Source organism: Erinaceus europaeus, chromosome 19, assembly GCF_950295315.1.
Source record: "Erinaceus europaeus chromosome 19, mEriEur2.1, whole genome shotgun sequence".
In the NCBI taxonomy this organism is placed as follows: Eukaryota; Metazoa; Chordata; class Mammalia; order Eulipotyphla; family Erinaceidae; genus Erinaceus; species Erinaceus europaeus.
This window is the reverse complement of record NC_080180.1, coordinates 32303563-32330827: the sequence shown is the minus strand read 5'-3', so window position 1 is coordinate 32330827 and position 27265 is coordinate 32303563. Positions and strand designations below refer to the sequence as shown.

The following is a 27265-nucleotide window of genomic DNA, read 5'->3' as shown; positions in this document are numbered from 1 at the left end:
TCTTTCTCTGGGTGCTGACTGAGCTAGAGTTCTGAACCCTCTTATCTTCATCCTATCACTTCTCCCCTGCTGGGAGTATGGATCAAGGTTGTTTATGGGGAGCAGAAGGTTCTGGCTTCTGTAGCTGCAGTTCTGCTTAGCATGGGTATTAACAGGTCGATCCATACCCCCAGACTGTTTCTATTTTTCCCTAGTGGACCAGAGCTCTGGAATTGGGCATGTCCAGGACACATTGGTGAAATCATCTGCCCAGAGAAGTTGAAATGGAGTCATGGTAGCATCTGTAACTTGGTGTCTGGAAGATGACATGAATTAAGTTGAAACAAGATGATTAATGAACAGGAACAGGGTAGAAGAAAGCTAGGAAAACCATTTTAGGCATGTTCCTGGGGACATACAACTATGGTAGTTTTGCTTAAGTTTGCTAGCTAGTCTGATGTTGGATAAGAATATTGTCTGACAGGGAGTCAGGCAGTAGTTCAGTGGCTCAAGCACACATGGCGCCAAGCGCAACGACTGGCTTAAGGATCCCAGTTCGAGCCACCGGCTCTGAACCTGCAGGGGTGTCACTTCACAGATGGTGAAGCAGGTCTGCAGGTGTCTATCTTTCTTTCCTCCTCTCTGCCTTCCCCTCCTCTCTCCATTTCTCTCTGTCCTATCTAACAACTATGACATCTATAACCACAATAATAGTAACTACAACAACAATAAAAAACAACAAGGGCAACAAAATCAGAAATAAATAATTATAAAAAATTTTTTAAAATAAGTCAGAAACAGAAGGATGAATATGGGATGATCTCACTCTCAGGCAGAAGTTGAAAAACAAGATCAGAAAAAAAAAAAAAAAAACCAAAAACACAAGTAGAACCTGAAATGTAATTGGCATATCACACCAAAGTAAAAGTCTCTGGGGTGGGTGCGTAGGGAGAATACAGGTCCAAGAAGGATGGATGACAGAGGACCTAGTGGGGGTTGTATTGGTGTATGGGAAACTGGGGAATGTTATGCATGTACAAACTATTGTATGTACTGTTGAATGTAAAACATTAATAACCCAATAAAGAAATTTTAAAAAAGAAAGAAAAAATATCTTTTTAAAAAAGAATATTGTCTGAGGAAGCTAGGCGGTGGTGCAGCAGGTTAAGCATACATGACACAAAGTGCATGAACAGGCATCAGGATCTCTGTTCCAGCACCCTGTTCCCCACCTGCAGGGGGTTCACTTCACAGGCAGTGAAGCAGGTCTGTGGATGTCTGCTTTTCTCTCCCCCTCTCTGTCTTTCCCTCCTCTCTCCATTTCTCTCTGTGCTATCCAACAACAAAGACGGCAATAATAACAACAACAGTAACAATAACAATGACGATAAACAACAAAGGCAATAAAAGAAAAAAATAATAAAGTTTCTTTTGAAAAAAAGAATATTGTCTGAGACTATGGTGTCAGAGTAGAGAAAAGGGCTAGAAAGTTAGATGAGGACAGGGACCCTGTAGCTTCCATTCTTATAAAAAAATTCTGTCGCTATTTTTTTTTAATTTCTTTATTGGGTTATTAATGTTTTACACTCAACAGTAAATGCAGTAGTTTGTACATGCATAACATTTCCCAGTTTTCCATATAACAATAAAAACCCCATTAGGTTCTCTGTCAGCATTCTTGGATCTCCATTCTCCCCACCCGCCCACCCCAGAGTCTTTTACTTTGGTGCAATATGCCAGTTCCATTTCAGGTTCTATTTGTGTTTTCTTTTCTTTTCTGATCTTTTCTTTTTTTAATTTCATTATTGGGGAATTAATGTTTTACACTCAACAGTAAATACAATAGTTTGCACATGCATAACATTCCCAGTTTCCCCCCACGAGGTCCTCTGTCATCCTTCATGGACATGAATTCTCCCCACCAACCCACCCCAGAGTCTTTTACTTGCGATATGTCAAATCCATTTCAGGTTCTACTTGTGTTTTCTTGTTGTTGAGATTTGCTATATTCTGGTTAGTAGCCTCTTGTCTGATATATGGCATGTAAAGATCTTCTCCCATTCTGTGAGTGGTCTCTTGGTTTGGGTAGTAGTTTCTTTTGCTGTTCAGACACTTTTTAAGTTGATGTAGTCCCATAGGTTTATGCTTGCCTTAGTCTTCTTTGTAACTGGATTTGTTTCATTGAAGTTGTCTTTAAAATTTATGCCATAGAGAGTTCTGCCTATATTTTCCTCTAAGTATCTGATAGTTTGTGGTCTAACATCCAAGTCCTTTATTCACTTGGAATTTACTTTTGTATTTGGTGAAATACAGTGGTTCAATTTCATTCTTCTGCATGTTCCAACCCATTTTTTTCCAACCATTTGTTGAAGAGACTCTGCTTTCCCCATTTAGTAGTCTGGGCACCTTTGTCAATGATTAGATGTTCATAGGTATTGGGGCTTACTTCTGGGCTCTCAATTCTATTCCACTGGTCAGTATGTCTATTCATGTTCCAGTACCAAGCAGTTTTGATGACAACAGCCCTATAACACAATTTGAGATCTGGCAGTGTGATGCCTCCAGTTCTGTTCTTTCTTCTCAAGATTGTTTTAGCAATTCTAGGACTTTTCTGGTTCCAGATAAACATTTGTAGCATTTGTTCTATTCTCCTAAAAATGTGGTTGGGATCCTGATGGGGATATCATTAAATTTGTAGATGGCTCTGGGTAGTATATTCATTTTGATGATGTTAATTCTGCCATCCCATGAACATGGAATATCTTTCCACTTCTTTGATTTCTTCCTTTATTTACTTTTTGACCCAGTAGTTGTTAAGGAGTGTACTGTTGAGCTTCCACATTTTAGGACTTTTATTATCCTTTTGTTGATTGTTAAGTGTTAGTTTAATTCCACTGTGGTCTGAGAAGATGCTTGGGATGATTTCAAAGCTCTTGAATTTGCTGATGCTGTCTTTGTGTCCTAACATATGGTCTATCCTTGAGAATGACCCATGTGGATTTGAGTAAAATGTATTCCAGTTTCTTGGGATGAATGACTCTGAAAATGTCTAATACTTCTAGTTTATCTATCTCCTCATTTAGCTCCCTCATGTCTTTATTGATTTTCTGCCTGCATGATCTGTCAAGTTGAGAGAGTGGGGTGTTGAAGTCCCCTACTATGACTGTGTTGCTGTTAATATATTGCTGTAGCTCTTTCAGTAGATGTTTGATGTATTTAGATGGCTTCTCATTAGGTGCATAGATGTTAATAGTTGTTAACTCCTCTTGATTGACTGATCCTCTGACCTGTATTGTTATGTGAAAATATTATGAATGTACAAATGATTGTATTTTATCGTCGACTGTAAACCATTAATCTTCCAATAAAGAAATTAAGAGAGAGAGAGAGAAGAAAAGAAAAGTAGGAAGGAACTAAAAGAAAAATATATGGTTCTGGAAATGTGTTCACTGTTAAAGGCATGGTACCACAGTTGATATTCTGGCAAAAATTAGCTCTGAGTCTCTTTCTCTCTCTCACGGATTATTATCTACTTTAGTAAAGTTTAGACATGCAGATACATCTTAGAACTTCTTTAAAAAGTGAATCATAATTATCACACATTTTCTATTACATTATAATGAAGAACAAACTCTTCATGTATATGTTTAGTATGGAAGGGTACAGAGGTATAGTACAACACTTCTGAGAGTGGAACTCCCCGTTCAGTACTCAGTGCCTCCTGTGCAGCAGAACTCTTGCTCTTTCCCTCTCTCCCACCATTCTTCTCCTAATTAAATCTTGAAATAAATTTGAGGATCACAAATCCATCTTACATGGGTCTTCATTAAAAAAAATCATCATTTCAAGATTTTTGACATTGACAATGCAAAGTAAAACACTAGAGTGATGGCTAAATAACTAGAGTTCAAGTGCAAATGCATCAGAAATGATATAGACACAGAGGGCACTCTAGCAGGCGCAGACTGAATTTCAACCATGACCTCTGATGACTTTTAATAGCTAATGTGTTTGAACTATCTGCACAGTGGCACAAGGAAAAGATGTGAAACTGGCAGACTTGTCTCTCTCCTGTCTTTGCATTGAGAGAATCTTTTAATTTTAGCCTTTTTGTTCAATTTGGATAGACTGAATATCCACTGAAACAATGAAATCTTTTTTTATAAGTTTTATTTATGAAATAGAAATGTTGACAAGACCATAGAATGAGAGGGCTACACTTCCATACAATTCCCACCACAGAACTCCATATCTCATCCCCTCCCTTGATAGCAATCCTATTTTTTATCCCTCTGGGAGTATGGACCAGGATCGTTATTGGGTGCAGAAGGTGAAAGGTCTGGCTTCTGTAATTACGTCTCCACTCACCTTGGGCATTGGCAGGTCGATCCATATAGTCCATACTCCCAACCTCTCTCCCTTTCTCTAGTGGGGCAGCACTCTGAGGCTCCAGGACATATTGGTGGGGTTGTGTGCTCAAGGAAATCCAGCCCTAGAACCTCTAGGGTGGAACTCACTTTCCTGCATTATTCTCTAAATTCATACCAACTGATTCTGTATCTGTTGATCCCAACCTAATCAATGCAACCAGTACCACATCAGCATATTTCACTTCAGACTGTGTCCAGAGGTGCCAGGCATGGAATATCAGCCCTTCAGCTTCATTACTCTGCTGAGACATTTCCTAGTTCATAGGAATCCTTGGTTCCATTTCAGGTAGTGCACTTCTTAACAAAACCTCCAAACCTAGATATGGACCAGGATCCATGAGATAGAGCATATGTACACATGTATCCACAAGTTGGGGAAAAATATATACCTTAAAGCAAAAAGGCACAAAGGTTTCCAGTGAGTCAATAAATGAAATCTGCTTCTTCTTTGTTTAACAGACACAACAACTTTGCTCAACACTCGTATGTGGGGGGGGGGGGAGCCCCAAATTGTACACAGATGAGGAAGCAAATGAGGCTGATTGAAAGCTGGAGATAAATTTCAGGTACAAGAAGACAGCTTGAAAGATCCCTGGGCAACTATGAAGATTACAGACTGTGAAAAGAGTTGATTTGGATCCAGTCTGAGTTCCACACAACTATTCATTTTACTGCTGTCCCAGTATAAGTGGTGTTAATGGGCATTGAGGGGATTTAGGAGGAATGTGAATATGGCCATGAGATTGTGCACATCTCCACTGTTCTAGGGTGGCCTGATCCCATTAAGGGGGATGAATCACTCCTAAAACAGAGCTCACAATCTGCTTAGCCCCAGGCCTGCCCCACCCTGCCCTAGGTGGAGCCAATAGTCACTGAAGGTGGGTCTCAAAGCTCCACCCACTTGCTGTCATATATCTACTCTGGCCACATCAGAGAACACATTTCTGTTCCAGACTTCTTTGCAAACCCTGTTTGTAGAACACACAGCTCAGGAGCCTTGAAGAGCGCACTCACCATCCAGGTAAGATGGCAGTGGGGGTGTTTTGAGTCCAGGCTTCACCAAGACAAAATGATGCCCAGGGTGTATGATATCAAAACAAAAACAGCACTTAAAATAGAGTACCTATCATTAACTTTCTGGCCCTGGGATTTATGTTCTAGGTCATTTTTTTCAGGTAGGAAGTCAGAAAAAGAGAGTGAGTAGAAGACACCAAAGTGTGCAAGAGGTAGGTTTTTGCCTGTGACAAATCAAACCTATTATGGAATGGGTTAAACATAGCTGAATCAGAAGTCACAGAACACACTTTGCTTTTCAGTATGCCTTTATTCCAATTCTTTTCTACTTGCTTACTCAAATATTCAAGAGAAGAGTCTTCCCCATCATATGAAAATGCTAAAGAGCTTGAAAAACATAGACTTGTATGCATAGAAGAAATATAGCAATGGACACAATTCCTACTGTAGTGGTTAAATGAATATATTTTACAGACTCCAACCAGGTAATCACATGAAAACTTAATTATTATTATTTTTTAATTTATTTCTTTTTGGGGGAATTAATGTTTTACATTCAACAGTAAATACAATAGTTTGTACATGCATAACATTCCCCAGTTTCCCATTTAACAATACAACCCCTACTATGTCATTTATCATCCTTCATGGACCTGTATTCTCCCCACCCACCCACCCCAGAGTCTTTTACTTTAGTGCAATATAAAACTTAATTATTTTTTCTTAAGGTTTATTTGTGTTTTGTCTTTATTTTATTTTTTAAATTACCTTTATTGGGTAGAGATAGCCAATAACTGAGAGGGAGGAGGGGGAGGATATAGAAGGAGAGAGAGAGAGAGAGAGGCACTTATAGTCCTGCTGTGTCAGCACTGTCAACACTTTATACCTGCAAGTGGAGAGCCGGGCCTCAGCCTGGTCCTTGTGCATTGTAACATGCACATTCAACCAGGTATGCTACCATCTGTCCCTCATATTCTATTTTTTAATGATAGCAGAGAGTGAAGGAACCAGACCATGCTGGGTTACATAGCATACAAAGAATCAAAGTGGAAAAGCCATGCTCCAAAGTTGAATAGGTTTTGCAAGGTGTTTGGCCATGCATACATATTGAAGAAAGTTATTGGCCGTTTTATTTTTTTATTTTTTTAATTTATTTCTTTATTGGGGAATTAATGTTTTACATTCAGCAGTAAATACAATAGTTTGTACATGCATAACATTTCCCAGTTTCCCATTTAACAATACACCCCCCACTATGTCATTTATCATCCTTCATGGACCTGTATCCTGTATTCTCCCCACCCACCCACCCCAGAGTCTTTTACCTGGGAGCAATATGCCAATTCCATTTCAGGTTCGACTTGTGTTTTCTTTTCTGATCTTGTTTTTCAACTTCTGCCTGAGAGTGAGATCATCCCATATTCATCCTTCTGTTTCTGACTTATTTCACTCAACATGATTTTTTTCTAATTATTGGCCATTTTAAATTGCTATTCCACAAAAAGAAACTGAATTAAAAATATATGAAGGAACCAAAAACTCTATTCAGTGTTTAGATATCCATTTTATTTTATTAACTTTCATAGGATTCAGATATAGTTACCAGTCCAATTGCAAGATGGTAGATAGCCTCAATGTCAATTTCAGTTAATTCTCTGCAAAAATGAGATGTAGGAGACCAGAAAGGTTAAGAAAAGATTAGCATTTCATTGTGTAATTGATCCAGTCACCTCTGATCTTCCTCCCAGCCCCAGGCCATTTTCTCCCTAGTTTGTGGGTGGAGCCTCAGGCTTTGAAGGATGCCTCTAACAGCCCCACCCTCTTAGTGATCCATAAAAGTCCTGGTGTGGAGACTGCACTTGCACCAGCTCTCTGCAGAGAACCACTTCAAGTTCAGCTTCAGGGATACACCCCACAGATCTGCCTTAAACACAACAGAATCTCTGTCTCAGGTAAGCAAGGGTGTGGGGATGTGTGGGCACCAGAGCCTGCTGGTTCCCATGTATTTCTGGAGTGTCTCAGCAGGCAAGATATCAGCCACTGGAGATAGCCAACAATATCTGATTTTTTTTTTCAATCATACCTATCCCAGGACTTAAGCTGCTAGCTTTTGATTTGGGGGCAATTGTTTTCCCATGACACTGCTTCCCTTTGACTATAGGAACCTGAGGGGTTGAGGATGTGGGTGTGTGTGCCACACTCAGCTATTGGAGCTATGGTGTCAGGTCACAGTTCACAGCCCCTTAAGTCCTTCCTGATGTTGGTGTGGGTGGCAGTGGGTTTTGGCAGAAGAACCACTGGTTGCCTTAAATAAGGAGGTGGCCAGGGTCCTAATCGCCATCAGCTTTATTAACTAATAGGATATTTTCTCTCACCTCAGATAGAATGGAGACCTCTCTTCCTTGTGACCAGGAGAAAGAACTAATTAGCTGACTTATCCTTTCAACTATTTGGACCATCACTCCTGTTCTGAGCTGTAAGGTGCTTCATTCCCACGGATCCTCGGTGTGATCAAACAGGGAGCCAGAGGAGTGAGGGAGTGTTTCTCATTGGCAAGAAATCTGAGAGCTAAACCTTCTGAGGAAACCCTGTTTGACCAAGCCCTTCCCACTTAGTGCAATGGAGGCCTCAGCAGTCCTGGAAGCAATGCTGGAGGAGACCAGATGCGCCATCTTTTTGGAATGCATGAGAGAACCAGTCACCATTGACTGCGGACACAACTTCTCTGGCTCCTGCATCCAACAGTGTTTGAATGAACCCTGGTATATATTCACTTGCCCTTTGTGCAGGTACTCTTGTAAAGGGTGGCACTTGAATGTCAACAGCCCACTGGCAAGAATAATTGACATCACCCAGCTCCACCACAGCAGGCAAAAGGAGCTGAGGCAGAAGGAGGAGTGCCTGTGTGAGAGACACTCTGAGGGCCTGAGTCTCTTCTGTGAACAGGACCTGGGGGTGCTGTGTCCCCAGTACACTCAGCCCCCCTAATCACCAAGGCCACCATGTGAGGTCTGTGGGTGAGGCTGCCTCCCATCACAGAGAAAGGCTCAGTGGCTATACTGAAACGCTGAAGAAACAGGTGGCAGAGGTGCAAAATCTTTTAGCCACACAGGACAGATACCTCAGAGAAATGAGAGAAGCGAAGGACCTGTATGGAATTGGGAAAGGCGAGCAATAGGCAAGTCTCCAGGCTAGTTGAGGGGGAGAGGAATATTCATCAGACACTCAGTCAATGTACTACCTACCGCCTTTCCTGATTCCCACTCCACCACTGGCACTCTGCTCCAGGAGATGACAAAGATGACTGTGATGTCAGAACTAGACTTGCTGAGTGACTTCAGGAGTATCCAGCACAGGACTGAGAATTGGAGGCCCCAGTCGTGTGCTCCTTCTCATAAAAGGAGGGCTGCAGGCTTCCTCCATTCAGACCATATTAGAGACATTAAGAGAGCATTCAATTTTGACTCAGCAATGTTCTTGTTAGTCTGTGACATTGAGAAAGAATAGTGTTAAGGTTCTCTAGAGACTACAAAAAATTCTAGAGGATCTTTGATCTTGGGCTCTGAAATTTTCCACTGTGGCCATTATTATTTGGAAGTGCTAGAGTGCTGGTGGAGGACAAACTTAACTGGGGGCTTCCACCAGCTTTTTTTTTTTTTTTTGCTGTGTGGGAGCTCAGAGCCTCTTAACCTTTGTACAGTGGAAGCTTATTAAGGGTTTAAGGGTGAACTGTGACTTTGTTTGCTTCTTGTAATGTATGGATATCAGGTTGAAAACTCAAAGATTCTCAATGTTTCTACATGAACTTTGAAAACAAATTATTATAATACACTCAGAGTATTTTTGCATTTTTCTTTCTCTTTTAATTACATTATGTTCATAGGTGTTTGTGTGAATAGCAAATTTGATTTATTTTTTTCTTAAAAGATTGGTTGTCTTATTGCCTGTCCCTGTTTGGGCGTCAGATGCCGGGCAGGAGAGAGACGACCAGGAACTCATGGCTGAGTGGGAACGCAATCCAATGTGTTTTTTAATCCGAAAAGAACCTGCCTTTAAATATCTTCTAAGATGGAAGTGGTAGGGTGGAAAACAGGAAGTGACTAGGATAGGGGGCAAAGTGGGAAAAGAGAGTGAACCAATGGGGATTAAACCAATGCCTCAAGGCAGGGCAGGTCTCAGACAAAACAATGATTATGTAAATAGATTACAGCATTAAGCAATGCAGGAGAACCTGGCAGATAGAAACAGAAGCAGAATTAGCCAAAGGAGAAATGATGACCGACATCTTATAATCAAACAGCAAACAATCTTGGCTCAACAAACTTGTCCCCAATGTAGAACACATGGCATTTCTGTACCAGGATGCTTCTGGGTTTTAAGGACACTGAAGGGTCCTTCTGGGCCTGGTGCCTAGATGAAGGCTGTGTGAGAAGCCTATTCTGGCCCTTTAAGAAAGGGCTGTAACTCTAGGAGTGAAGACTTTGAGCTCTTGGAATCTCTGGGAGAGCAAATGCAGCTGAGTTTGGGAGAGTAGACCAAACTCTCCTCAGCTGCAGGTGTCTAGTCACAGGAGCCAGTGAAACTTAAAAAAAGGAATCTGTTGGAGGGGGAAATGGCACAATGGTTAAATAAAAATACTTTCATGCCTGAGGCATCATATCCCAGGTTCAATCCCCTGTACCACCATAAACCAGAGCTGAGTAGAGCTCTGGTAAAAAATAAATAAATAAATAAAAATAAAAAGTGAATGAATTTAAAATGAAATTTGAATTTTCTTATCTATTTCTATTTTTTAAAATTAGAAATTATGATTGATTCCCTTACTGAAACATCAATTAAAATCATAATGATAATATCTGTAGAAATAGAGTAAAATCTTTTTTTTAAAATTTTTATTTATAAAATGGAAACACTGACAAAACCATAGGATAAGAGGGGTACAATTCCACATAATTCCCACCATGAGAACTCTGTATCCATTGTCTCCCCTGATAGCTTTCCTATTCTTTAACCCTCTGTGACCCTCCTAACCAAGGGTTCTTATGAGGTGTAGAAGGTGGAAAGTCTGGCTTCTATAACTGCTTCCCCATTGAACATGGCTGTTGGCAGGTCAATCCATACTCCCAGTCTGTATTTTTATTTATTCATTTATTCACTGGGGGAATGTATTACAGTTAACAATTAATACAGTGCCTTGTACATGCATAACATTTCTCAGTTTTCGACAAAACACTGCAACTCCCAGTAGGTCCTCTGCCATCATGTTCCAGGACCAACCAAAACTCTTCCCAAGTAAAATCTTTCTAATCACTATAGGAAAATGATTTCCAATTTGAGTACACAAGGTAGTTGCTATTAGGTAAAAAGTATTATTTCATTGGGGAAAGGGAATTCCAGGGTAGTTCGCTGGGTTTCCCACCTCACTGGCCATTGGGTGACGGAAGGTCAAGAGAGATCTCCCTGCTTCCCTGGGCTTCGGGACAGCTCAGCTTGTCAAGTCCACGTGCACAGGGAGACAAGCAGTCAACCCTAGGAAAAGTCTCGGAGGGCAATTTGTTAATTTGAGAAAGAAAGCAAGTACATAAACCCATTGCCCAGGTAGAAGGTCAATGTCAACATTAACCCAAGCACAGAGCAACACAATGCTTAGCGCCATGTTGACCTATAAACTATTTGATCACAAATGAAGAATTACCATACAAGGTTTGATCACAAGCTTCACAATGTATATTTACCTGGGTGTAAATTACAGGCACCTCAGTCTAAATTACAGGCACTTCAGAGGAAGGAGTTAGGAGGGAACAGTTGAGCAAGAATATATGTGGTGGCTTCCATGTTAGGCCAAACACAATGTACAGTAATTCATGGCCTTTGTTTTAAGGGGAGAGGAGAGGCATGTGCAGAAAGGTACCCCCATTTCTGGAGAAGCCATGTACCATTACTTCAAAAGGCCATGGGGACCTGCCCTTGTCTCAACCTGAAGGGAGAGTTGGGGGTCAAGCGGCTTGGACCCCATGGAAACAACGGTCTGGACTTCCCAGGACAACAGGCCCTATTCTCCAACAGTAAATATAAAATGTTTAGACATATGGTATAATTTTGAAAGAGTGATTATATTTAAGCATGTTTCAATTATTCAGATGTTGTTGTTGTAATGGAAACACAGGCAAATGATTTCTGTATTTTAAAAATTCATTAGTGATTTTTTTCAATTAAAAAAATTATTTATTTAAAAAATAAAATTTTTTAAAAATTAATTTATTTATTTTCCTTTTTTTGCCCTTGTTGTTTAACATCGTGGTGGTTATTGATGTTATTGTTGGATAGTTCCGAGAGAAATGGAGAGAGGAGGGGAATACATAGAGTGGTAGAGAAAGACAGACCTGCTTCACTGCCTGTGAAGTGACTCCCCTGGAAGTAGGAAGCTGGGGGCTTGAGCTTTTCACCAAGTGTGCTAACACACTGCACCACCACCAGACTCCCTCTTTAGTGATTTTTATACATGAGGGAGGAGGGACTCGTTTTTAAAAAACATTATTGGGAAGTTATTTAATCTTCATCATGTCAGCAACACACAGCTTCTCATCTCCCCTTGAGTGGTATCTGGGAGACACACCAGGACCCCCAGTGTCTCTTCATCATGCCCTTTCACTCCGCCTGCAGGCTCCTTTGCTTTGGTGCAATACACCACACCCTCTACAAGTTTCAACTCTTGTCTTATTTTTCTGTGCTTTATTCTTCACTCCCAACTATTGGCGTGATTACTCAGTATCGATATGTCTCTGGGGCTAGTCTTTTTAAAATAACTTGTTATCATAGTCCTGGAAGTGGCACAGAGTATGCATTATCTGACTCTCAACCATCAACTAGCAAATTCTACCCCTGGAATGCAGGTACCAGAGTCATACTCTTGTTCTCATTCTCTCATATCTTCTCAAGAATAAATGAAACCAAAAAAAAAATTAAAAAAAGAATAAATGAAACCTTAAAACAGACAGACAGATAAACAAACATTTGGAGTATCTCTGGTCTACCCATTATTGTGATGTGGATTATAAAAGGCCATAAAAAGACAGTGCAGGGTACACACCTCATAGTAGACACAACATTCATTTCTCCTAGGTCACATATAAGGCCCCATTCTCTCTCTCTCTCTCTCTCTCTCTCTCCCCCCCCCCCCCCCCCGCGTTTCCAGAGCACTGCTCAGCTCTGGTTATGGTGGTGCAGGGGACTTCAGAACCGCAGGCAAGAGAGTCTCCTTGCATAATCATTATACTATCTAGCCCTGCCCATCCCATTCTCTCAATCTTGTTCCTCATTGTAAAGGTACAGGCCTAGGCCTGTCTCCCTTTCTCTTCCTGCCCCTACAATGTCTAATCCAAATGGAGATCCAAGGTCTTTCCACTCTCTACTCTCATGAGTAAATAAGAATAAGAACTGAACAGGTGATGTGTGGGGTATATACACCTAGTCAATTCAAACTTCACTAATTGCACAGAGTGTAAAAGGTTAGCATCTGTTTTCTTTTCTTTTTTTTTTTTTCTCTATTGGTGGATTACTGTTTCACAGTAGACAGTAAATGCAATAGTTTGTACATGAGTAACATTTCTCATTTTCCACACAACAATAAAAGCACAACTAGGCCCTCTTCCATCTTTTTCCAGTACCTGAACTCCCTCCACCCACCCACCCCTGAGTCTCCTTCTGTTTCTGACTTATGTCACTTACCATGGTTTCTGCAAGCTCCATTCAAGAAGGGATGAAAATGGTGAAATCACCATTTTCACTCTGAAAAAATGTCAAATATTTATACTTTATCTCTTCATTTAGCTTCCTCATTCCTTTTTGATTTTCTTCCTGGGTGATCTGTCAGGTTGACAGAGTGGGGTGTTGAAGTCCCCTACTATGACTGTGTTGCTGTTAGTATATTGCTGTAGCTCTTTCAGTAGATGTTTGATGCAATTAGATAGCCTCTACTTGGGTGAATAGCCGTTGATAAACATTAAGTCCTCTTGAATGATTGATGCTCTAAGCACTAAGTAATGTCCATCCCTACCTTTTAAAATGTTATTTATTTTATATAGTCTATCATGTCAGAGATGAGCATAGCTGTTCCTCCCCCACCACCTTTCTTGTGATCCATTGGCTTGTATGGCAGTTTTCCATCCTTTCACTTTGATACTGTGTTTGTCTTCTTGAGTTGGTTGGGTTTCCAGCAGACAGTACATTGTTGGGTTGTATTTTATGATCCATCTTAAGTAGGTGAATTCAGGCCATTGAAATTTATTTATATTGTAGATTGTAGATTGAAGATATTTTATTGCCATTATTATAGATTTTTAGAGTGTTCTAATAGATGGCATATTTATGGTGGTCTGACTATCTATGGTAGAACTTCCAGAACTTCTTTCAGGGAAGGCTTGGTGATAGTTGATTCCTTCAACTGTTCCTTGTCTGAGAAAGTTTTTATGCCTCCATCTAGTCTGAATGACAGTCTGGTAGGATACAGTAGTCTTGGCTGAAAGCTTTCATCATTCAGCACTTGATAGGCATCTTACCATTCTCTTCTGGCCGTTAGTGTTTGTGTCGAGAAATCTGCTGCTTATCTTATGGGTTTTTCTCTGTAAGTAACTCTTTGTTTTTCTCTTGCAGCCTTCAGCATCCTTTATTTATCCTTATTACCTTTCATTCTAAATATGATGTGTCTTTAAGCCTGGGTTAATTCTGTTTGGGACCCACTGAGCTTCTTGAACGTTTGTGTCTTTTATATTGTCTAGACTAGAGAAGTTCTCAGCTATTATATGCTATAGAATGCTTTCTTCCCCTCTCTCTTTCTTCCTCTGGTAAGCCAATAATGCATATATTATTTATTTTGAAGTCATCCCCTATGTCTCTGTTGTTGATGTTTTCCCTGAATCTCTCTGTGAGGTCTCTTACTTCTTTCTTAGTTTTCTGTAAGTCACCTCAATCTTTCTAAGTCTGTTTTCTGCCTCATTTACTCTATTCTCTCTCCCCTCTATTATTTTCTGTCGCTCAGCTATTGTTACCCTGTTCTGATACTGTATTAGCTTGTTCAGCTATTTGTGCTCTTAGCTCAGCTATTTCAGCTTTGAGCTCCCTAATTACCTCAAGATAGTGCTTTATTTCAGAGCCTCATTTGCTGTTTCTGCATTACTTTTTAAAAAATATTTTGTTTATTTATTAATGAGAAAGATAGGAGAGAGAGAAAGAAGCAGACATCACTCTGGTACATGTGCTGCTGGGGATCAAACTCAGGACCTCATGCTTGAGGGTCTAGTGCTTTAGCCACTGCACAACCTCCTGGACCACTGTTTCTGAATTTCTGATAACAACTCTTTCAAACACTTTCCTCATGCCAGTGACTAATTCCCCATCTGCATGAGATGACCTGCATGAGAGAGCCTCTCACCATTGAGTGTGGGCACAACTTCTGTCAATCCAGCCTCCAAAAGTGCTGGTAGGGACCTCAGGACACTTTCTCTTGCCCTGTGTGCAGGAACCTATGTCAGAAGAACACTGTACTGCCAACAGGAAGCTGGCCAAGACAATTGAGATCACTCAGCTCATCAACATTGGGAACAAGGAGGTGAATCAACAAGAGGAGAACCTGTGTGAGAGGCACAACCAGGTGCTGGGTCTCTTCTGTGAGGAGGACCTGGAGATGTTCTGTTCTGACTGTGTTCAGCCCCATGACCAACAGGGACACTATGTGTGGTTTCTGGAGGAGGCTGCTTCCTATTACAGAGACAAGGTCAACAGTTCCACCACACTCTTAATGGAGCACTTAGGGAAATCCGAGTTAGTGGAAAAGAGACAAGACATAGTATTCCAGGAAGTGAGAGACCAAAGGAGTCAACACAAGTCAAAGGTGACCTCTGGCTCAGAGCACTTGAATGAACTTGTGGACAGAGAGCAAAGGACAGCTTTCTGCAGACTAGCTCAAGAAAGAAGGACAATTTGGAGAGAACAGACGAGAATATCACTAACTTCAAAGACCACATCCCCACCATCTAATGCTCTGTTCCAGGAAGCATTAGAGAGGAGTGTGATGTCAGACATGAACATTCTGAGTGAGGTCAAGAGGATTCATCACAGGTGTGCGAGCCTGCAGGTCCCAACTGTGTGCTCCTTCCAGCTATGGAGGGAGGGTTATTGTTTTCCTCCACAGGATTCAGCTCTGGAGAAGATTCAACAGAAATTCAAAGCTGAAGTGACTCTGGATCCACATACCGCAGATCCTCATCTGTGTGTGTCCAAGGACAAGCGATCTGTGACACTGAGGAAGAGAAGAAGTAAAGTTCTCCAGAGACAGCAGCCTATTCCCTTTGATCTTCAAGTCCTGGGCTCTCAAGAATTCCTTGCTGGCCGCCATTACTGGGAGTTTCCCATTTAACAATACAACCCCCACTATGTCATTTATCGTCCTTCATGGACCTGTACCTTGCTGAATATTTTGTTTACTAAAATAAACTCTTAAATACCTGAGGTGAGGGTGGAGGTAGATATCATAATGGTTATGCAAAGAGACTCATGCCTGAGGCTCCAGAGTCTGAGGTTCAATCCCATGCACTGCCATAATCCAGAGCTCAGCAGTGCTCTGCTCTGTTAGATATTAAAAAGAAGAAGGAAAGAAAAAGACAACAGAAACTAAGCTAAAGGTCATCGTGTTAAGTAAACCTTTAATTTGGGCACATAGAAATGATACACAAGCTCTTCAGTCACTTATATGTCATTTCTTCATCTTTTGTTGTTTATTTATTTTGCCATCAGCATTATCTCTTTGTCTCAGGGACTGCTTTACACTACTGGCTAGGCAGGGGTAGATAGCACAATGGTTGTGCAAACTGTCATGCCTGAGGCTCTGAAGTCTCTGAAGTCCCTCACACCACCATAAACAGAGCTGACCAGTGCTCTAGTCAAAAAATAAACAAACAAACAAAAAAGCAATCTAACACTGCTACTCCAGGTGATGCAGGAGTGGACATTTTGTCTACTTTTCATGCCTCAGCCTCAAAGAGAAGCTTACAGTGCTGAAGAAGGCATTTTGCACAACTACAGTTTGCATTAGAAAGACACATTGTTTGAATGCTTGGGAGTATGCATCCACCTGTCAATGCCCATGCTCAGCAGGGAAGCAATTACAGAAGCCAGACCTTCAACATTCTTGGGGAGAAGAGAATCAGTGGCTGCCTCAAGTGTGGTGTGGAAAAAGATAAGAGATTGTGATTGTGTGTATCAGAGCACTGATCAATTCTTACTTTTCATGGTATGAAAGCAACTTCAGTGACAATCAGTGACTTCAGAGCCTCAGGCAGGTGAGTCTATTTGGATAACCATTATGCTAACTAGCCTGCCTGAGATCTTATACTCTTTGCCCTGCACAGATGTTTTCTCTCCTTACATGATGTGGCCACTGACTGCCTCTTGATCAGGATAACAGACTCTTAGCTGAGCTTCACCTGTTTCCAACTGTCTAAGGCAACACACCTGTTCTGAGCTGCAGGAGGTGAGCGCAGACCCCTGCAGCTGAGGCCACTTTTCTTGTACTTCAGAGAGTGCCTTTGATTCCCAGACACAGTCAGCACAAAAGGACAGCAGTAGGAGGCTGGGACATCCTATGACAGAGAACCAGAGAACTGAGATCCAGCTGTTCAGATCTCCCCACTCAACACGATGGAGGCATCGGCAGCTTTGGAAGCAATGCAAGTGTTCTGTTTGTTTCAATGGCATGAAACACCCCATCATCACTGAATGTGGGCACAACACCTGCTGCTTCTGCCTCCAGTAGTGCTGAGAGGATCCTCAAGGCTTGTTTTTTAGCCCTGCTCCCACTCCAATGTCACCTCTTGTCCTGCCTATTCCCAGTACAGCTCACAGTTGTCCAAGCTGTAGCCATCAGGAAATCATCTTCCCTTGTCCACTCTGCCCTGCTCTTCAAGAAGAGCAACTTGCCTGCCCAGCCTGCCTCTCTTGTGTTGCAGACACCTTGGGGCACCTAGGTGGAATTTCAGCCCTGATGCTGAATTTAGACATTCTGAGTCTGAAGTCAGTTGAGAGTAAAATGAAAGGAAGGGGATAAATAAATTAATATAAGTCAGGAATGATTGTGCCCTGCTCACCAGTAAGTATTTTTCTTTTTATTTAGAAAATGGAAATATTGATAAGACTATAGTAACAAAGGGGTCCATTTCCACACAGTGCCCACCACCAGAGCTCCACATCCAATCTCCTCCCTTGATAGCTTCCCTGTTCTTTTTCTTTATTCTTCTTTAAAATGGAAAAACTGACAAGACCATTGGATATGAGTGGTACCACCCCACACAATTCCCACCACCAGAACTCTGTATCCCATCCCCTCCCCTGATAGCTTTCCTAGTCTTTAACCCTCTGGGAGAATGGACTTAGGTCATTATGGGGTGCAGAAGGCTGAAGGTCTGGTTTCTGTAATTGAGTCCCTGCTGAACATGGTTGTTGACAGGTTGATCCATACTCCCAGCCTCTCTCTCAGTTTCTCTAGTGGGGCAAGGGTCTGGGGTGGTGGAGCTCCAGGACACATGGGTGGGATTCATCTGCCCAGTGAAGTGCGGTTGGCATCATGGTTGCACTGGAACATGGTGGCTGAAGATGTGTTAAGATATAAAGCAGAGTTAATTGTTGACTAATCATGAACCTAAAGGCTGATATATGGCTGGTAAAGATCTTCGCTCATTCTGTGAGGGGTCTCTCTCATTGGGTGATGGTTTCTTTTGCTGTGTAGAAGCTTTTCAACTGGATGCAGTCCCAATGATCTGTTTTTGATTTTGCTTTCCTTGTGATTGGGTTTGAATTATCAAAGATGCACTTGATAGATGGTTTAGATGGAAAGTGTTCCGCCAATACTTTTCTTTAAGTATTTTTTAGATACTGGTTAACATCCAGGCCCTTGATTCATTTGGAGTTGACTTTTGTTTCTGGTGAGATAAACTGGTTCAGTTTCATTCTTCTGCACATTTCAACTCAGTCAAGGCGACAAAGAGATTGTGTAGATCTCTATCACTTCTCCTCTCTCTCTCTCTCTCACTCTCTCTCTTGCATCTATGCTGATTACATATGTATTCAACAAGAAGAAACTGTGCTCTGAGTGCCTTCATGAAGACTTAGTCTGATCATCAGGCCAAAATGTCATGGCATGTGGAAAATAACACAGACACACAGCAGCACATTGTCCATCTCAGCTATAGATAATATCAAATTAACCTGGAATTCAGTGTGACTACATTGGAGGAAAAGTTGTAATAGAGTTTATAATTTAAGTGGGAACATGTGTATTACTCTCAGGTAATAACATGTTGATTCCCTGACATAACTATTTTAAGCTCATATTTCATCTCTGTTTATCAAATTCAAATGATTGTAGCATTGGACCAACCTGAGCACATTTCCAGCTCTACCTGGGCACCTGAAAGGTGACTGGAAAGGTCTTTGTGCCTTCAGGATTGTGGTGTGGAGAAGCATCATGAAGACTGCCCTAAAAGCTGATGGTCTCATAAGGGGTTACAGCAGGCCACCTGCACAAGGTCCTCAGGTGTCTAAGCCCAAAAGATTGTGTAGATCTCCATAGCTTCAGGGAGACCGAATCATATCATATGCTATCCCAGAAAGTGTTGTGTTAAGGGGCATTGAGGGGATTAAGAGAAATGCAAAGGTGGATTATACAAATCTCCTTAGCTCTAGGAAGCCTGATCCCATAAAGGGGAATGAATCCCTCCCACAACCAAGGTCATAATCCTCTCAGTCTCAAGCCAGCCACACACATACCCTGATGCTGAGCCAATAGCTACTGAAGGTGGGTGTCAAGCTCCACCCACTGGTTACACATAAATACTCTGGTGACATCCAAAGAGAGCACACTTCAGTTCCAGACTGCCTCATCACTCGAGCTTGTGGAACACAGCTCAGGAGCCTGCTAGAGACCTGCCTTGAAGAGAGAAGATTCACCAGCCCAGGTAAGGAGGCTGGGGAAATTTGGGCACCCATCATTTCCCCAGGACTCTAGGGTGTCCAGGGTGTACCTTCGCATGGGAGATGTCACAAATCAAAGTTCATTTTATTTCCTTAGACCTAGTCCCATCTTGTGTAGTTGATGTGGGTGGAAATGGCTCCAGGGTGTAGATTAGTGTGGAAGATTTCACTTAGCCTCTGAGGATCAAGTACCAGAACTCATTTACTTTCCTCAGACCTAGTCCCATCTTGTGTAGTTGGTAAGTGCAGAGATGGCTTGGGAGGAGAAGAGAAGCTTCACTGATTCCCTCAAGTGGAGAGTGAGCAGGCTGAAACAAACCCAAAGCCTTTTTATATCTTTGATCTCTCTCCTTCAGGTGCAGTGGCTACTTTGGAGGACTGACTGCCTGCAATCAAATCCCTAAACTGGACTTAATATTCTAGCAGCTATCAGAGGCAACAAACTGACTGAAGCAGAGCTTCATGAGTTGAGTACAAATCTTGGCCACCAACTTCTGTAATTGGGGCCACTGTGCTTGTAGTTCAGTAGTAGCTGTGCTTCCATCCCAGGGGTACTGAGCAAAGAGGCCTGACGCTGCCTCTTGCCACTCAAGTGAAACCTCAGACCCAAAATTGCTGAAGAAAAGCAGCGTGTCCTTCTCACCTAATGGAGGCATCTGGAGTCCTGTCAGCCATGCAAGCAGAGTTCAACTGCCCCATCTGCTTGACCTGCATGAGAGAACCTGCCACCATTGAGTGTGGGCACAACTTCTGTTATTCCTGCATCCAACAGTGCTGGGAGGGTCCTCAGGATAATTTCTCTTGCCCTGTGTGCCGGCACCTATGTCAGAAGAGGCACTGGACTGCCAACAGGAAGCTGGCAAAAATAGTGGATTTCATTCAGCTTATGGACATCGGAAGCAAGGAGGTGAGTCCACAAGAGGAGAACCTGTGTGAGAGGCACAGCCAGGTGCTGAGTCTCTTCTGTGAGGAGGACCTGGAGGTGCTCTGTCCTGACTGTGTTGAGCCCCATGACCAACAGGGACACCATGTAAGGTCTCTGGAGGAGGCTGCTTCTTATTACAGACACAAGACAAATGATTCCATCACACTCTTGAGAGAGGACTTTCGGAAATTACAGAAAGTGGAAGAGAGGGAAGACAGAAAGTTCCAGGAGTTGAGAGACCAAATACTTAAACACAAGTCCAAGTTAGACTCTGGTATAGAGAACTTGAAAGAATTTGTGGACAGACAGCAAGAGGCAGCTCTATCCAGACTAGCTCAAGAAGAGAAAGACCTTCTGCAGAGAATCAAGATAAATATCACCGACTTTAAAGACCACATCTGCACCACCAAGACTCAGCTCCAGGAAGTTTCTGAGAGATGTGTGATGCCAGACATGAAGCTTCTGAGTGAGGTCAAGAGGATTCATCATATCTATGAGAGTCGAGAGGTCCCAGCTGTGTGCTTCTCCCAGCTACAGAGGGAGTTATATCATCTGCCTCCACTGGAATCAGCCCTGGAGAAGATTCAACAGAAATTCCGAGCAGAGGTGACCCTGGATCCACATACCGCAGATCCTCATCTGTGTGTGTCCAAGGACAAGCGATCTGTGACACTGAGGAAGAGAAGGAGTAAAGTTCTCCAGAGAGAGCAGAGGATTCCCTTTGATCTGGAAGTCCTGGGATCTCAAGAATTCCATGCTGGCCGCCATTACTGGGAGGTGCAGGTGAATGACAAGCCCAGCTGGGCCATAGGGCTGTGTAGCCACTCCCCCTCCAGCAGGGGGCAGCAGCAGCCAAGGTCTGGTCAGAACAGGCGCTGGACCATTCACCTGCAAGATGGAGACTATGTGGCAGGAGGTGCCCGTCCTGTTCTTCTGACTTTGAAGAGGAAGCCCAGAGGCATTGGAGTTTACCTGGACTATGAAGTGGGTCAGCTTTCCTTCTACAACTTGAGTGACAACTCCCACCTCCATTCTTTCCAGGAGACATTTTCCCACTCACTGAAGCCTTATTTCTGTGTGGGACCTGATTCAATTCCTCTCTCCCTCTAGAGAGTGGAGTAAGAGGTTATGAAGTATGAACAGTGGCACTGCCTTGTTTCTAGCCTGTGATTATGAATGACCTTTAGAATACTGTATAATGATTTTGGATCCATCTTCTAACTTTTTGAAAAGATTCATCTAGAAAAACTGAGTTTCCTTCCTTCCTTGTATGAAAACTTAATAATTATTTACAATAAAATAACCTTTCTTAAACCTACAGTCAATCACATAGTGTTCTCTGCTCTGTCTTTTGAGATCATTTTACTAAGGAATGTATATTCAATTAGCAAAGTAAGATTAATTAGCAATTCAAATTTATATATGAAAACAGTAACGTTTGTGTTTCTTTTACATTTTCACTTTTCTTCATTGTAATTAGTGCTATATGTAAAGTTTTATAATAGTAAGTTGCTTCTTCTTCTTCTTCTAGCGTTTGCCCTTCTTCCGTAGCCAGTTGCTTATATCCTCTTAGCTGGCACAGTAGAGAAACCATTTACCTCATCAGCACTGGCTCCTGTGTTTGGGACCCACCATTGCATGAATGAGCCTGATTCCTTACTTTCATCTCACTTATCATTGATAAAAAAAATAAAATAGAAGAAAAAGGAAGTGAAAGTGTTTAGGATATTCTCTAATTTCAGGATATAAAATTGCCAATTCATAACTAGAGTGGTTCTCATGTTTCTACAATTCCCTCTTTTTTTCTTATTTTTTATTTATAAGAAGGAAACACTGATCAAAAACATGAGATAAGGAAGTCGGGCAGTAGCTCAGCAGGTTAAGCACACGTGGCGTGAAGTGCAAGGACTGGCTTAAGGATCCTGGTTTGAGCCCCCGGCTCCCCACCTACAGGGGTATCTCATCACAGAAGGTGAAGCAGGTCTTTAGGTCTCTATCTTTCTTTCCTCCTCTCTTTAGTCTGCTCCTCTCTCCATTTCTCTCTGTCCTATCCAGCAACAACATTAACAACAATAGTAATAACTACAACAACAATAAAACAAGGGGGGAAAAAAAACAAGGGCAACAAAAGGGAAAATAAATTTAAAAAAAAACATAGGGTAAGAGGGGTACAACTCCACACAATTCCCACCACCAGAACTTCATATCCCACACACACACCCCCATTAGCTTGCCTATTGTTTATCCCTCTAGGAGTATGGACCCAGGGTCATTATGGGGTTCAAAAGGTGGAAGGTCTGGATTCTGTAATTGCTTCCATGCTGAATATGGGCGTTGACAGGTTGATCCATACTCCCAGCCTGTCTCTTTCTCTAGTGGAGCAGGCTTCTGTGGAAGCAGGGCTCCAGGACACATTGTTGGTTTCATCTGCCCAGGGAAGTCTGTTTGGCATCTTAGCATCTGTAACCTGGTGGCTGAAAAAAGAGGCAACATATATAGCCAAACAAATTGTTGACTAATCATAAACCTAAAGTCTGGGAAAGTTCAGATTTTTTTTGGGGGGGTCTCCATTTTGTAGATAGCAAGTAGGCATATTTTAGTTATATTCCAAATGTTCTATGACTATAGTAGTTTTTTTTTTTTTTGAGCCTATCTGATATGCAGGTGGATACAAATTATGCTCTAGGGAGATAATGTCCCAGATGGAAAAAGGACCAGAAAGCTGGATCAGGGAAGAAAGTAGCTCCCAAATATGGTAAAGGTGTTTAAATATTATTGACTGTAAATCCCATTTATTTGAAGTATTGAGCCCATATTCAGCTTAGGAGCCTATGTGACCTCTGCCTCCATGTAGATCTGAGCTCATATTCTGTGGTCATGAGTAGAAACATGCCAAGGGGGAAGCCCCAGCAGGTTATTAGGGTAACCTGAAAGAGGAGGGGAGTCAGCACGGAATGAGGAAGAATGAGAGATGACTGAGTTGATGCTGCATCAAGCTCAAGCAAACATCTCTGTCATACTCAAGCAGAACTTTATTTTTAGTCTCATAAGACTTAGATCATCATCATTGTATTTACTGTTGAATGTAAAACATTAATTCCCCGATAAAGAAATAAATTTTAAAAAAAGACTAATATCATTAAAAAAATATCACCAAGGCTTTGATTACTAATACAAAAAATCACCAAGGCTTTGATCACCAAGTAAGAACAGCACAGGTAGGGAACACCTCCTGCTTTATGGAACAGTCACATTCCAGGGACACTTTTCTCCCTAGAGATCACATCACAGTTTCTATGTTTTTTTTTTTGTTGTTGTTGTTATTCCTGTACCTGTGTGCTACACAAATATCCTATTGATTAAGGTTAATATTCTATCTGTGTGTTTATGACATTCTCTTGCCCCTATGCATCAGAAGCAGTGGTAAAAAAAAAAAAAAGTTCTAGTTTGTTATGTTTCTAGGGGGCCTTAAACAAATTGTGCACTCCATTTTTCAAAAAATCTGTTCCATTGTTTGATAAAGGAGTTTTGTTTTGTCCCTGACTCAGAAGACACCAAGGTGGTGCTGATCTGGCCAGCCTCTCCATAAAGTTAGACTCTCTAGCTAGAATCCATCTACTGTGTATGCTCACTATGTGACCTAGGTTCTCGTGTACTAGTCCTGCATAAGGAAGTGGGGGCATAGTGGTGGGTGGTAGAATAAAAGGCCCATTGTATCTAGGCAGGTACCATAACTTTCCATTTATTAATTATGCTATGTAAGGTGGCCCCTCCATTGTGGGAATCACCTATCTTTTCCTATATTTTAGGGGGGATACTAAAAGAAGTAGTGCAGATAAAGGGGAAAACTGTTTTTCCTATTGGAGCCTCCTGAAAAATTTTGCATTACTGATATTGCTTGGCTCATTCTGATCAATCTTACAGAGTGTAGTGCAGGTTTTGTCATTACTTTTCTTATTGGTCAGGCTCTGAGCCTGGCAATAGGTAAATATCATGAAGACCACTCAAAGCTTAATCCCAAGCCCTATACATGACAAAAGGCTAGATGGTTTCAGTTTGGCCTAGAGAGTCCAGCCCTGCTGAACTTCCTGTGAAGCTGGTACCATGTCAAGCACCTCGCATGGTGGCTCCTGCACCAGGATCTCCAGGCTGCCTCAGTTTCAGAGCCCATCTTCTTCAGGTGTAGCATAGAGTATGTTGTCCAGCCTCCCTTTAGAGGATGGAACATTCTCTACCATTGTTGATCCACATTGAGGGCAAGGCTCTATGGGGGCCCACAATGGGGTCTATTTTGTTGTTCTTGATAGAGTTAACTGGTAACAATGGAGAAAGGGTTCTAGGCCCATCCTGTCTGTTTGGGAATCTCAGGACTCCCCAACTAGGTCCCCAGATGATGGGGTGGCCTCATAGTAAGTAAAGAGTCATTGTTAAAGTGTGTCAGTCTCTTGCCCTTATTCAGCTTTTACAGTCCTTACTTTGATAAAGTTAGCTTTGGAGTGACTGAGGGAAGTATAATAGGAAGTAGGTAAGGAGTGCATCTAAGTCTAAGTAGACACCATTTCATTAGAAATGTTATGGTGTCTTTTTAGGTCTTTGCTGAATATACTGACTCACTACAGACTATTATGCACTTTTTCTTTCAGGTATATATATATGTTTGACCTAATTTATGGATACATGTGGACATATGCCCTAACTCATGGGACCTGGTCTATACCTAGGCTTTGGAACTTTGTTAGGAAGTGAACTACCTGATATGGAATTAGAGAATCCTATGAAAGGGAAGGTCTTACCCGAGTAATGAGGCTGAAGGGTTGACATTGCATGCCTGATGTCTCTGGACACAGTCTAAAGTGAAGCATGCTAAAATGGTACTTGTTGCATTGATTAGGTTGGGATCAGAATACATAATATAATTTGGTATGAATTGAGAGAAGCATGCAGGAAAGTTAGCCCCACCATAGAGGCTCCGGGACTGGGGGGAAATATAGGCTCTATAGAGAAGTGGCAGGTTCCTGCTGTCTTAGGGTTTAAGAAGGCAATAGATAGTTATTGCTATAATCAAATTATTTGGCAATTGGATTAACTTTGAAAAATCCCTTTGTTAGGATTTTCTGTATTATATACCACATCACCAATGCATTGGATCGACCTTCTCATGGTGCATCCCGTGAGTACCCATTCATTGGGGAAACTGAGGATCCTTCCTAGTCTCTTGGAAACAGAGTTGGCAGTCAGCTGAGGTAAAGAACAAACACCTCATCACAGACCCCTGCAAGCGTCAACCCGGCTTTGACCTAGCACGTTATGATTGGGCCCTCCTCAATGGCTATCGAACAGGCCATGACCAGTGCGCCGCTATGTTCCACCGCTGGGGAGCCAGAGACGACCCGAACTGCCCCTGCGGCTCCAGACAGACTATGACCCACATAGTCAACGACTGCCACCTCTCCAGATTCAAAGGAGGTCTCGAAACTTTACATCAGGCTCAACCTGACGCTGTTGACTGGCTACGGAAGAAGGGCAAACGCTAGAAGAAGAAGAAGCCGACTGAATCCACATGGATCCCAGTCACTTTCAAAGCCAGCAACAAGCAGCTCCTGACAGCTTTCAACCTGACGCTGTTGACTGGCTACGGAAGAAGGGCAAACGCTAGAAGAAGAAGACCACCATAATTTATGTTCTTTGACATTATTTTATATAACTATGTCTTATAGAGTAATGTCACCGGTTGATAAACAGCAGTTCAGAAAGAAGAACAGAAAGGGAACCTCAAAGCAGGATTTGACTGAGTTTGGAGTAGGGCATCAAAGTAAAAATGTCTGGGTTGAGGGTGAGGGCAGATATTTGGCTTCACTGGGGTGGTGGCTTCACTGGGGTGGAGGGTGGGAGGGGGGAGGATGGGAAGGGACACAGCCTTTTGGTGGTGGGAATGGTGTTTATGTACTCTTCTGTTAATTTGTAGTCATATAAATCATTACTTAGGGGGTTGGGCAGTAGTGCAGTGGATTGAGCGCACGTGGCACAAAGTTCAAGGACCAGTGTAGGGATCCCTACATGCAGGGGTCTCACTTTACAGGTGGTGAAGCAGGTCTGCAGGTGTCTGTCTTTCTCTCCCCCTCTCTGTCTTCCCATCCTCTCTCCATTTCTCTCTGTCCTGTCCAACAACAACAACATCAATAACAATGACAATAATGACCACAACAATGGTAAAACAACTAGGGTAACAAAAGGAAAAAAATGGCCTCCACGAGCAGTGGATTCATGGTGCAGGTACTGAGCCCCGGCAATAACCCTGGAGGCAAAAAAAAAAATTATTGCTCAATTAATATGAGAAGGGAAAATTGATTGAATGTCTTAAACTTTCTAATGCACATAGGATGAGTCTTTGAAATGTTGACTTTCTTAAAAACTTAAACCAAGGAGAACATTCCCTCTTTTATTTTTTTTAAACCTTAGCACTCTCAGCTTGGCTTTGGTGGTACGGGGGATTGAACCTGGGACTTGACAGAGCCTCAGGCATGAGAGCCTGTTTGCATAACCATTATGCTATCTACCTCCACCCTCATTCCCTCTTTTTATAAGTGTTACTGATTTATATATGATTTATATCTTCCAGGTTGGAGCAAAGTGAAAATTTCACACACAGCTCTTAAGGGGTCTCTCACATCTCTTTATGGCTTAGGAGGGAGCCACGGACTCCCCCAGATTATGACTTCAAGTTCTTTGAAGTGGGTATTGCCTTGAAAGAGAGTGGCTGAGCTGTGCAGGCCTAGTGCTTGTTTGTTGTACATGAGAGAATCTATGCTCGACCGGACCTGCCAATATACGCGGATATCTTCGCCCACCCTGTCCAACGCTTGAAGTCTCGTCACCCAATCTGGTCCCCTATGCC

At 42.1% G+C, this 27265-nt stretch overlaps 2 protein-coding genes across 2 annotated transcripts; both read left to right on the top strand.

Moving 5' to 3' along the window:
* The first annotated feature begins 14946 nt into the window (after window positions 1-14946).
* LOC103128303 (tripartite motif-containing protein 75-like) lies at window positions 14947-15837 on the top strand. The gene has a single exon (XM_007539157.1). The coding sequence runs from the start codon at window positions 14947-14949 to the stop codon at window positions 15835-15837; it is 891 nt and encodes a 296-aa protein (XP_007539219.1).
* A 4254-nt stretch (window positions 15838-20091) lies between these two features.
* LOC132534675 (tripartite motif-containing protein 75-like) lies at window positions 20092-21480 on the top strand. Its single transcript, XM_060179141.1, has one exon. The coding sequence runs from the start codon at window positions 20092-20094 to the stop codon at window positions 21478-21480; it is 1389 nt and encodes a 462-aa protein (XP_060035124.1).
* Window positions 21481-27265: the final 5785 nt, after the last annotated feature.

Excerpts from the sequence above, each read along its gene's own strand:
- LOC103128303 (XM_007539157.1), top strand. The coding sequence starts at position 14,947 with ATGTCAGAAGAACACTGTACTGCCAACAGGAAGCTGGCCAAGACAATT.
- LOC132534675 (XM_060179141.1), top strand. The coding sequence starts at position 20,092 with ATGGAGGCATCTGGAGTCCTGTCAGCCATGCAAGCAGAGTTCAACTGC.